Source organism: Loxodonta africana, chromosome 1, assembly GCF_030014295.1.
Source record: "Loxodonta africana isolate mLoxAfr1 chromosome 1, mLoxAfr1.hap2, whole genome shotgun sequence".
In the NCBI taxonomy this organism is placed as follows: Eukaryota; Metazoa; Chordata; class Mammalia; order Proboscidea; family Elephantidae; genus Loxodonta; species Loxodonta africana.
Window position 1 is genome coordinate 17,308,006 of NC_087342.1, and position 12,194 is coordinate 17,320,199.

General features: G+C 44.8%; 1 protein-coding gene across 8 annotated transcripts in view; it reads left to right on the plus strand.

The window, feature by feature from the left end:
* RUBCN (rubicon autophagy regulator) overlaps window positions 1-12,194 on the plus strand; it is a 74,432-nt gene that overhangs the window by 39,394 nt on the left and 22,844 nt on the right. For 7 of the 8 annotated variants that reach the window (XM_023551682.2, XM_023551683.2, XM_023551686.2 and 4 more), the window contains 6 exons: window positions 2,329-2,412; window positions 3,929-4,088; window positions 4,901-5,007; window positions 6,241-6,391; window positions 7,034-7,564; window positions 11,471-11,566. In XM_023551682.2, the coding sequence (XP_023407450.2) occupies window positions 2,329-2,412; window positions 3,929-4,088; window positions 4,901-5,007; window positions 6,241-6,391; window positions 7,034-7,564; window positions 11,471-11,566 (1,129 nt within the window). The remainder of the gene's footprint in view (window positions 1-2,328; window positions 2,413-3,928; window positions 4,089-4,900; window positions 5,008-6,240; window positions 6,392-7,033; window positions 7,565-11,470; window positions 11,567-12,194) is intronic. The other variant, XM_064293804.1, reaches the window with a different exon arrangement.

Consider the following 12,194-nt stretch of genomic DNA (forward strand, 5'->3'; position numbering starts at 1 on the left):
TGGCATGGAACTCCTGAGTCAGGGGAAGGACTGTCAGTGTCCCAGTATTCTCAGCGTGCTATGCCCGAGGTGGAGCCTCTGTAACGTGAGCGGGGGTTTTGCGGAAGAAGGGAGCCCCCACCTCTTGACCTCACGTGTCCTGGACTTAGTCGCAGCAGCAGGCAGCTGGGGGCAGGATGAGAAGTGTTGAAGTCAAGTCCTGCTCCTCCTGTGAAAAAAGCTCTTCAGCTGGGAGATGAGGGGAGATGGAGCCCTGTGTCCTTGGCTCCAGCTATCTGGAGTGGAGTCTCTGCCCTGCTGAGTGGAACGGGGAGGGCGGGGAGGGGGGACCGCAGGGGGATGGTTTTGGTTTCAATACCACACACTCTTGCCTTGTTACTGAATTTTCATAGATTATTTTGGATAGATGCTTCTTCATTTGCTGTTTTCCCTCAGAACCATTTCCAGATGCTTTGAATGATTGTTTTTTTTTTTAATAATTTTCACCAGTCTCATTGAGGAGTGGGTCAGTGGGGCTCCTCACGCTGTCATGCTGGGAGTCAAATCTCCCTGCATAACCTTTTTTTTTTTTAATAACTTTTATTAAGCTTCAAGTGAATGTTTACAAATCTAATCAGTCTGTCACATATAAGTTTACATACATCTCACTCCCTACTCCCACTTGCTCTCCCCCTCTTGAGTCAGCCCTTTCAGTCTCTCCTTTCTTGACAATTTTGCCGGCTTCCCTCTCTCTCTATCCTCCCATCCCCCCTCCAGACAAGAGTTGCCAACACAATCTCAAGTGTCCACCTGATATAATTAGCTCACTCTTCATCAGCATCTCTCTCCCACCCGCTGACCAGTCTCTTTCATGTCTGATGAGTTGTCTTCGGGGATGGTTCCTGTCCTGTGCCAACAGAAGGTCTGGGGAGCATGGCCGCCGGGATTCCTCTAGTCTCAATCAGACCATTAAGTTTGGTCTTTTTATGAGAATTTGGGGTCTGTATCCCACTGATCTCCTGCTCCCTCAGGGGTCCTCTGCTGTGCTCCCTGTCAGGGCAGTCATTGATTGTGGCCGGGCACCAACTAGTTCTTCTGGTCTCAGGATGATGTAGGTCTCTGGTTCATGTGGCCCTTTCTGTCTCTTGGGCTCTTAGTTGTCGTGTGGCCTTGGTGTTCTTCATTTTCCTTTGCTCCAGGTGGGTTGAGACCAATTGATGCATCTTAGATGGCCGCTTGTTAGCATTTAAGACCCCAGACGCCACATTTCAAAGTGGGATGCAGAATGTTTTCATAATAGAATTATTTTGCCAATTGACTTAGAAGTCCCCACAAACCATGTTCCCCAGACCCCCGCGCTTGCTCCGCTGACCTTTGAAGCATTCATTTTATCCCGGAAACTTCTTTGCTTTTGGTCCAGTCCAGTTGAGCTGACCTTCCATGTATTGAGTGTTGTCTTTCCCTTCACCTAAAGCAGTTCTTATCTACTGATTAATCAATAAAAAACCCCCTCCCACTCTCCCTCCATCCCCTCCTCGTAACCACAAAAGTATGTGTTCTTCTCAGGTTTACTATTTCTCAAGAGTTTATAATAGTGGTCTTATACAATATTTGTCCTTTTGCCTCTGACTAATTTCGCTCAGCATAATGCCTTCCAGGTTCCTCCATGTTATGAAATGTTTCAGAGATTCGTCATTGTTCTTTATCGATGCGTAGTATTCCATTGTGTGAATATACCACAATTTATTTAACCATTCATCCGTTGATGGACACCTTGGTTGCTTCCAGCTTTTTGCTATTGTAAACAGAGCTGCAATAAACATGGATGTGCATATATCTGTTTGTATGAAGGCTCTTGTATCTCTAGGGTATATTCCGAGGAGTGGGATTTCTGGGTTGTATGGTAATTCTATTTCTAACTGTTTAAGATAACGCCAGATAGATTTCCAAAGTGGTTGTACCATTTTACGTTCCCACCAGCAGTGTATGAGAGTTCCAATTTCTCCGCAGCCTCTCCAACATTTATTATTTTGTGTTTTTTGGATTAATGCCAGCCTTGCTGGTGTGAGATGAAGTCTCATCGTAGTTTTAATTTGCATTTCTCTAATGGCTCCCTGCATAACCTTTTGTATCAAAGCCTGTATTACCTGTTCAAAAGAATTATTATAATAAATTTTAAGAATTGTCCTTCAAAGAGGTGACAATATGTATTTATTCCTTTGACTGCTGCTGAGAACCGTTACTGAGGCACGTGAATGTTATGCCCTTTTTTCTTTCTTTGAATGTCAACACTAGAGCTAGATTTGGCCCCCAATGGTAGTGATTTGCTCACCCTGTGCGTTCCCTCAGGTGTGTTGCGGCCAGACAGATTACTGGCAGTTTGTGAAAGACATTCGGTGGCTCAGTCCCCACTCAGCCCTGCATGTGGAGAAGGTAAGGAGTGAAGGAAGAGTGGGCGTGCTGGGGTGTAACCACAAGACTTCATTGTTTGATGTTCTTCTGAAGAGTCTCTTAGGCTAGAAGAATGGAGTGTGTCAAGTTTCTTACTAAGAAGGATAGGATAGGAAATTATCCCCATAGGGAGGAAATTATCCCCATAGGGGTGAAATTATCCTCCCATAGAGGTAATTTGAATGGGAATGTTACTTGCTTTAAAAAAAAAAAAAAAAAAAAAAACCTCATAAACCCATTGCTCCAGGTCACTTTCTCTCCTTTGGGGGAGGGGCGAGAAGGTTTTGAGATTCCTATACATGAAATCAGAGTAAAGCTTTTAAGAATGAGGGCAAATGACAAGGAGTTCCCTGCAATGGTCAGGGGAGTGGGACTAATATGCTGATAAGTGTTCAAAGAGGAGGGCTCGCCAGTTAGAAAGAGAGGTGAGCTTTCTGGAGGCCAGTGTCAGATGGACTCAGATGTGTTCCTAACAGCTTTGGCTACTGTTGTCACACCCTACTCTCTTGTCCTCTCGGCTTGCTGTTCTAGAACAGTTGCTGTCAAATTTATCTATGTATTTATTTAACTATTTATGATGGAAAAATTCAAATATATACACAATTAGAAACAATGGTGAAATAAACCCCCAAATACCCATCACCCTTCTTCAACACTTGCTAATACATGGCTGGTTTTACTTCATGTTTACCCCACCACAGTCATTGCTGAGATGATGTCAAGAAAGGTGATTTGGTTCTAGATGATCAGGGAACCAAATCACAGGGCGTCACACTGGCCTGCTTTTGTGAGAAAACGCCAGAGCCTGGTGATTTTCTGTGTAGATTTTCTTTGTCCTTCTCACCTTATTTTTCTCACCAAGTCCTCGTCCAGCTTCCTTTTCTTAAATACGTTGCTGTGGATGTTCCCTTTTAGGAGGACATACCATCCATACACTAAGATTGCTATTCATTTACTTTTTGATCTTGGGCTGTAAGACCTTGCTTTAGAAACAGCCAAATAGAAGGATGTTCCAAATAGAGAACACTGTGGGTAGAACCAGAAAGAGGTGCTCAAATGGCTTCTCTTTGCTGGAGAACCTTTGGTGGCATTTTTCCTAGATTCTTTCCCCCAGGCTTTTGTCACATTCTCTTCTAGAGGCCGCCAGGAGTCTGTGAGGGAAGCAAAGAGGTCAAGTCCATCCTTCCTTAAATATACCAGAACAGTGCCTCTTTGGAGTTAAAGCATAAAGATCCAGATCTAGAAGCTTTGTCCTCTCCCGGAGCCTCGCATCAGGTCTTCAATGCACAGTTCCTCACCAGTGGCCCAATCCAGCAGTGACACCATTAATCTCTTCCTTCCCTGTCCTTCCTCAGTAACTTCTAGATGCAAGCTAGAGGAAAAATACCTCCGATTACCTTCCCTTACCTATCTCAGTTTAATTCTGAGGCCACTAAGCCTCCATCTTGCAGTATCTTCCAGAATTTATGCTTTGACTCTATGCCTCTTTGCCTCCCAGTTCATCAGCTTGCATGAGAACAGCCAGAGCAGCACTGACGACGTGAGTGAGCGTGCCATCGCAGAGCTGTGGCTGCAGCACAGCTTGCGGTGCCACTGTCTCTCAGCCCAGCTCCGGCCTCTGCTCGGGGATAGACAGTACATCAGAAAGTTCTACACAGGTAGGTGGAGGTCACTTAACCGGGATTGTTGCATATGCCTCCTCATTCTCTTCCACCTCACTCTTCCTCCATAGACCTCTCTAACCCTGAAGGGCCTCTTACATCACTTGATGCCATAGAGATTCTAATTAGAAACGTATCCAGTCTTCCCTCTCACCTCCCATGAAAAGCATAATTACACTTTATGCTAAGAATTCCCCTACTTGGATACATACAAACCAATAAGCATAACTACCATTTATTGAGAGTCTCACTGTATATAATTTTATACATGTACTCTTCACAACAACCCTAAGAGATGAGTATTTTTACCCCTATTTTCCAATCGGGGAAACAGCTCAAGGAGATTAGGTGACTTGGCCAAAGTCACACCACTAATGAATGGTAGAACCAGAATTCAGATCTAGGTCTTTCTTTTCTTAAAATAATATCTTATTGTATTTTTGGTGAATGTGTACACAATAAATTAGGTTCCAATTTGACAATTTCTATACAAATTGTTAAGTGATAATAGTTATGTTTTTCATAATGTGTCAACATTCTGTTATTCTGGTTGTTCCATTTCCAATTCATTTAGGTCCTTCTCATGCTGAAGCCTCCTGTCTTGGCCTCCTTGCTCTACTGCACGTTACTTAGCCTTTCCTGTACTGTACTTATCCCTGATTCCCCTTCTCCCCACAGTGGCATGATTCTCTTCAAATCATTTGTACCTTCTCCCTCTCTCCTTCCCTGAGCTAGCTACCAGGACCATAGAAGGAAGCTAAAGATCTGCCTGTTGGGCTCCACCCCTGTGGTGGTTTTTCTCTCCCCAGATACTGCTTTCCTGCTAAGTGACGCTCATGTCACGGCCATGCTCCAGTGCCTGGAAGCAGTGGAACAGAACAACCCCCGCCTCCTGGCTCAGATCGATGCATCTATGGTAAACGGGGCAAGGCGTCATCCGTGTCTGTGCTGGGCCTCTGGGTCTCACCATGATGTAACTCTCTGCTTCTTCAGTTAGGCAGTTGTGAACTGAGAGGCTTTCGTTAAAAAAAAAAATGATTGGAGAGAAGGGGGAGGGACCATCAAATACCTACTGAAGTAAAAAGTCTAAGCTTAGGTCTGTTTGGAAGGGAGAGTCTGTTTTTTTTAAACTTTTGGGATCCTGAGTCTGAGAAATCACCTCCCTAAAGGCAGACTTGACGGAGGGTTGAAGAGAAGAGGGATGATTCCGAATCAGGAGTAGAGTTTACAGAATGGTCTAGTATTACACAGGATCATTTATAACCGTGAAGTATAAAGAAACTTTTGTTGCTTATAGTTAACTCTCTAATCACTCACCCCATCACTAATAGACTAGTCAGTATCTCCACTAGAATGGAATCAGAGCCCTTACTCCTGTTAGAAGGGATTCCCTAGCTGTCCTGCTTGTTTTAATTTGGTTCTTGGTTACCATCCATTGAATACTTACTTTCTGTATGCCAGGCGTGTGCAGTGCACAATATCTGCATCGTCACATTTAATCCTCACAACTCGTGAAGGTAGACGTTAATCTCATTTTATAAAGGAGACCACGGAAGCACAGAGAAGAGAAGTCACTTGCCCCAGATTTGGACCAAATAGCTTATAAGTGAGGGGGCTGGGATTTGAATCCCCGGTCTGTCAACTTCTGATGGCACACATAAAGTCTTAAGCACTTTGTTGTGCTGCCTGTGTGATCAAGGCACTCCCAGTTTGACCACCCAGAAGCAGAAGCTGTGGTATATGGCAAGACTTTGAGGTTTCTCTTAGAAACAGCTGAGTATAATAGAGGGTAGCTATCCTGTGTCTGCAAGGAGCCTGACGGTGCAATGTTTAAGTGTTCAGCTGCTAACTGAGAGGTTGATTCGAACCTACTCAGCAGCTCTATGGGAGAAAGACCTGCCAATCTGCTCCTATAAAGATTACAATCTAGAAAACCCTATGGGGGAGTTTTACTCTGTCCCATGAGGTTGCTATGAGTCAGAAATCGACTCGATGGTACCTAACGACAACAACATGCTATGTCTACAGTCCAGGGCTGCTGCCAAAGGCCAGCTTCTACCAGCATTGCTGCGGTGCTGAGTGCCCCTCCCTGAGGGCCTCTAGCCTTGTCTCTCACACTCTTTTTTTTTTTTTTCCTCTTTTTTTTTAGTTTGCCAGGAAGCATGAGAGCCCACTGTTGGTGACAAAGAGCCAGAGCCTGACAGCACTGCCTGGTTCCACATATACCCCTCCAACCAGTTACACTCAGCATTCCTACTTTGGGTCATTCTCTAGCCTCCACCAATCCATGCTCAACCATGGTAAGGGGGTGGGAAGGTGTGGGTATTACGTGTTCCCGTGGCCCTTGAATGTAGAAGACTTTGTTCATGCTCACAGACTGAGTATAGAGCCTTGGGTTGGTGCAGTTTGTCAAACTTCATGTCTTAATAATGATATCTTAGAAAGTTACATAGCAACTAGCCTAAGCTAATTCAGTAGCATCATTTAATTAACAGAAGAAAGAGATGTTTTTAAATTCTCCTGGGTTTCTCATTCACCTTGCCAAGGAGGCATTTAAACAATAATAGTTAACAGTCACTGAGTGCCTGCCATGTGCCAGGCTCTGTTGTAATCAATTTCTATGTATTATTTTCTCCCTGATCCTCGTAACAGTCCTATGAGGTAGGTATTACTATTTACGCTCATTTTACAGATGGACATGCACACTAATAAGCAATGCAGCCACTGTCTCAGGAGCCCACATACTTGACTTAGCTGCTTCTGAATAATTTTTTATTTTACTTTATTGACCTTTTTGGAGGCGATGCTATGTGTAACGTGGTCCTTGGAGTTGGGTCCATTATCCATGGGGGTTTGGTCCTTAGTTGTAGAAAAAGCCCTTGTGAAAGAAGTACCACAGGATTCCAGCCCACATTTCTCTTCCCTTTCTTTTTATGTCCCAGAGAGAAAATCTTCATTTTCACTCTCTGGCCCTTCCCGGAAACCTCAAGAAAACAGAGGACACGTCTCACTGGCAGAGGATCAACCCGTTCAAGCCTCTCTGCTTTCAATCTCTGCGTTAGCCAGGGATTCTCCCATATCCCCAAATGAGATGAGCTCCAGCACTCTGACCAGCCCCGTAGAGGCATCCTGGGTCAGCAGCCAGAATGAATCCCCAAGTGATGCCAGTGAGGGGCCCGAGTACCTGGCCATCGGCAACCAGGACCCCCGAAGCCGGACCGCCAGCTGTCAGAGTCAAAGCAGCAACACTGAGAGCAGTGGCTTCAATTTGTTCTCCTCCAGCAGCTCCCAGAAGCCAGATTCTGCTGCTTCCTCTCTGGGGGACCAGGAGGGAGATGGGCAGAGTCAGCTGTCTAGTGTCCTTCGCAGGTCCAGCTACTCAGAGGGGCAGACCCTCACGGTCACCAGTGGAACAAAAAAGAACCACACTCGCTCTCATTCAGATACCAACATTATCTCCAGCGGAGCCGCAGGTAATGATAGACGCCAGGTGGCCTCCTGGATTTAGGGTAGCAGGGAGATTTGTTCCTGGGGCTCTCCAGCTGGCAGGAAGAGAAGTTGTGTTTCTGATGCCATGACAGGTACCCTGCTTAGGATGAAAGAGAGAAGTCGGTAACATAATATGGATACTCAAGAAATCTCTGTGAGGCATCTTTAGGTTCACTCCTTGATACGTCACTAAATATTAAATGTTTTCCTGAGCATCAGACAATAGTCATGGCAGTTCAAGTTTTAAATGTATCTCTCAGATCGAGGGGAATTACTAACGAGCTTTAAAAATAATTCCGTCAAATTCCTCCTCTTTCTGTGATTCCTTAGAAGTTTGGTCAGGATGTAATTCCAATATGAGAAAGGCAAAGTGATATTTGGGTTTCTTAATTAAAATTAAGGAGCTGTGGTGGCGCAAAGGTTAAGCACTCAGTTGCTAATTGAAAGGTAGGCTGTTCGAACCCACCCAGCAGCTTCATGGGAGAAAAGATCTGGCAATCTGCTCCTGTAAAGATCACAGCCTAGAAAACCCAATAGGGCAATTCTACTCTGTCACGAGGTGTTGCTATGAATCAGAATCAATTTGACAGCTCCTAACAACAAGAACAGTTAAAACTAGGGGTGTGAGCAAGTGTGGGTGATGTGACCTAGTAAGTAAGTAGGTGGGGCTGACTGCTGCCTCACTAATTCAGGTTGAGAGGCAGGCACGTAAGGAGGTCCTGGCCATGGGTACCTCCCAGAGAAAGCCCAGCTGGTAGCAGCGAGCAGCCTAGACATGGGGAAGGTGGCTACCATTGCTTTTGCCATCTCTCTGCCATCATCTTTCCCAGGTTGTTGGTATCTGGCAGGCTTTGGTTGGGTTCGTTTATAGAAGAATCTCCCTAATGACAAGTACAACATGGACCTTTGTGTTCAGAGTCAGTTCTGGTTGGTGAAGCTCCAAAAATAAAATATAAAAAAGGTAAAAAGACACGCAAGAAAAGATTTCCTTTAGTAGCTGGAGCTGCCATTGACTTCTTTTTTTGTAATTTCTAAATGGTGAGATCCAAGGCCCTCATCAGAAACTTTCTGAATGAAAACGCTTTGTCTATGTTTTCCCTCAAGAATCTGGTTTGACTTACTGGAATTCTTTTGGAAAAAAATCTCCAACTCAAAGCCTGTCTTCCCACCAGCTTCCCTAGATGTGAAGAGTGCTTGGGTTAGATCCTTGCTTCACATCTCCTGTTGTGGGGCTTGTATCTAGTGTATTCAGGCCACTGGCCTCTGAGCATGTAAAACTTCCCTGCCCCCGTTCTTGAATCCACTTGGATTCCAGAAACCACGGTAACCTGCATTGGGAAAGGGAGCCAGGAAAACCTATGCAGAAGAGCCTGAGGGAGCGTGGGTCCTACGAAGCTTCTTGTACAAGTCATTTCCTCCTTCAGCATGAGGGTTCCCTCTCACAAGCTAGGTCCCCACCTTTGTTAGGTAAAAGGACACTCTTTTTTTTCTCTCTCTCTCTATTCTTGTTTGCTCTGGACCTGTCTTTCTACCTACAGGAGGCCCCAGGAATATCACCATTATAGTTGAAGATCCCATTGCAGGTTTGGGAGCCAGTCCTCCTCCTTTCTGTCCTCCACCTCCTCTTTCTTCCGCTCCTCTGTGACCATCTTGCTTACTTCAGAACCTACTTTTCCATTCTGGTGTCAAATCAAGTCTGGCTAGTCTGTCCTGCTATGATGGTTGAACCTGTCTATAAAATGACACTGGTATTTTGCATGATATGTTTTCTGCCCACAACTTCCAAATGCCTAATTCAGCCTCCCAGCAGTGTCTGGGAGGCAGAGCAAGAATGACCAATTCTGTTCAGCCCAGAGGTGAAACTGAGGCCTGCTATATGTCTCAGGCATCATGATGAATCGGTGGCAAAATTTTTCATATAACTGGGTACTTACTATTGGATTATTTTCTTTTCCTTGAATTAATACCAGAATGTGTTTTCTCCCCTTTCTGTGGTCTTCGATATAGGTGCATGTGTGTTGCCTCTCCTGGAGCCCCCAATTTCCATTTCCTTTCACCTGTCTTCCTCTCCTCCCATTCAATCCATTGCACAGAATTTTTCTAGTGACTTAAGTCTTTTTCCTTGGTTTTCCTGGTAGTGTTTAAACTCAGATTTGTGTTCCACTCTGGATACCATAATTCAAGGAAATACTGATACTGGAATGTGTCTGTAAGACAGAATGGTGAGGAGGAGCTGAAAACCCTGGCCTCCTGGGAATGGGTGAAGCCACTGGGTGTGTTAGCTTAGGAAAGAGACGGTTAAAGAGAAATAAAGTCTGCAGCACCACTATTTAGTAGCTGGAGCTGCCAATGACTTCTTTTTTCATAATTTCTAAAAAGGTGAGATCTAAGGCCCTCATCAGAAACTTTCTGGATGAAAACCACTGTTTAGAAGAGCATTGTTCTTAAAGGAGAAAGTAAGACCATCATTTAGAAGAGCTTTGTTGTTATGTAAGAAGACAGATTTCAAGTGAGCATATTAAGAGCTCCGCCGCTAACCAAAAAGGTTGGCAGTTCAAATCCACGGGTGCTCCTTGGAAACCCAGTGGGGACAGTTCTACTCTGCCCTATAGGGTTGCTATGAGTCGGAATCGACCTGGCTGCATCAGGTTATAAGGAGACTCTCTAAGATATAGAGCTGTTCATTTGAACGGGCAACATCAGGAGGTCGCAAGCCCAAAGTGAAAGCTGGATGGCCGTATGTTGTGAAGAAGTAGGTTGTTATTGTTGGGGTTTGTGTTGTGCACTAAGTTTCACTGGGGATCTCAAAGTCCCCTCACTGGTTTCTCCTCAGTTCAATAGAGAGGAGCAGAGCCAGGGCCACCAGAAGTCTTTGAGGCCCAAGGAGAACACAACATTATCTCTTACCACACAGCAGCTTCTTTGCAAGAGGAGCAGCTGACAAGTTGGCACCGCCTGTCAGGGAAATGGGTTGGATGCAACTCATTCATTCTCCCAGAGCATCCTGCTCATTTCTTAGGCTCCACCTGCTTTTCCACCTGCCCTTCTTCTGTGGGACTGGAAAATCTGTATTTCCGTTTTGAAAATACCAGCTTCTCATTTCCTGAGAGCCCTGCCTGTTGCTATTTCTCCACTCCCAACTCTCACTATTCCTTGAAAACTTCTCCCTAGGTACCTCCTACTTTGCCACCCTTCTCCTGAAACCTCTCCTTTTCTTCTTCAGTAAATCTGCACCCATAGCCCTGTGGCTGAGTCCTTTGGTCTCTCAAATTCCAGCCGTTGTCCTTGGCTTCACAAGCATTGCCTTGATGCCTTTTTTAAGGACGTTGCTGGATTTTATTTTGTTATTCTGCCAATTCAGAATTGGGTTAAATTTATAGGTCTGAGAAATTTACATTTCAGATTCAGAATTTGTTTAGTGAATATAAGAGTATACATCTTCTGATACTGTTTTAAAATCTATGGTCTAAACAGAACAAAACAAAAAAACCTAGCATCAAGGTGTCAGAAAAACTTGTATCTGAGGACTGTTTTCTGAATTGGTTTGTCAAGAGGGTAGAAATTGGCTGATATTCCTGGAACATTTATTTGGTAAGAAGATGGAAGAAAAGAGAACTAGATTCATGAATCCATTATTTGATTGTTTTTCACCTTTGTGTTGCCCATCCTGGGTCATGTTTCTCTTTCCCCTTAGATCATTCTGACTTCCCATTTCCTTCTTGCGGTGTGTTCCTGCATCATTGGGCTGTTCCCTGTTGGTGTGCTGCCTTGCTCCTTTTAGGGAGGGTATTGGAATGGGGGCAGTTAAATGCTGAAACTCTGAAGTTGGGAACGTACCTGTCACTCACCTTGTATGTTTGTTTTTACTCCCTGGTGGTCACTGATACTAGAGTCCTGCAATGATAAGTCGAAGTTAAGAGGCTCCGTGCCCTACTCTGGCCAAAGCAGTGAAGCCAGCACACCCAGCTCTCTGTACATGGAGTATGGTAAGTGAGCTTCGTACCAGAAGGGCCAGAGCTGAACGTCTCTCTTTTCTCTGCAGTCCCCTTGTCCCTGCTAAGCTCTGAGCTTCGTGGCTCATCTCAACTCTATGGTGGATACACACTGTCCGGTTTCACCTTCCTATTCATCATTTTCAACCCCTGTGCTAGAAATCACATTTGCCTGCCGTTTCTCTCACTTCTCTCTGACTTAGGGGTCCCACCCTCTCTTACGCCATGGGTGTTATCCCCTCATATGTCTGTCGATCCAAACAGAAGGGCTCTGAGTGGATGAGAGGACCTTGAAAAGAGGCCTTTGAGTAGCTGGGCTTAGTTACCGGAGGCCAAACTCCACGTTGAAATCATCCAGGGTAGAAAGCCTTTTGTGTTCTTTTCTGACTCATAGCAAAAGGCTTTTGTTTGTTTGTTTTCTTGTCCGGTAGAAGGGAGAGTATGTCATCTTTAAATTTAAGTGGTGAAAAGATTGTCTGTTGTCACCACCTGAGGCTGGGCTCTCTCCGTTTATTCCAGCATTCTCTAACCAAGGGATTTAGTGCTCTGGGATTTGAGATTCAGAGAAATTTCTTTAGAAGGCAGACATCTTCTTTCCAACCTCTAATTCCCTGTTACCTGG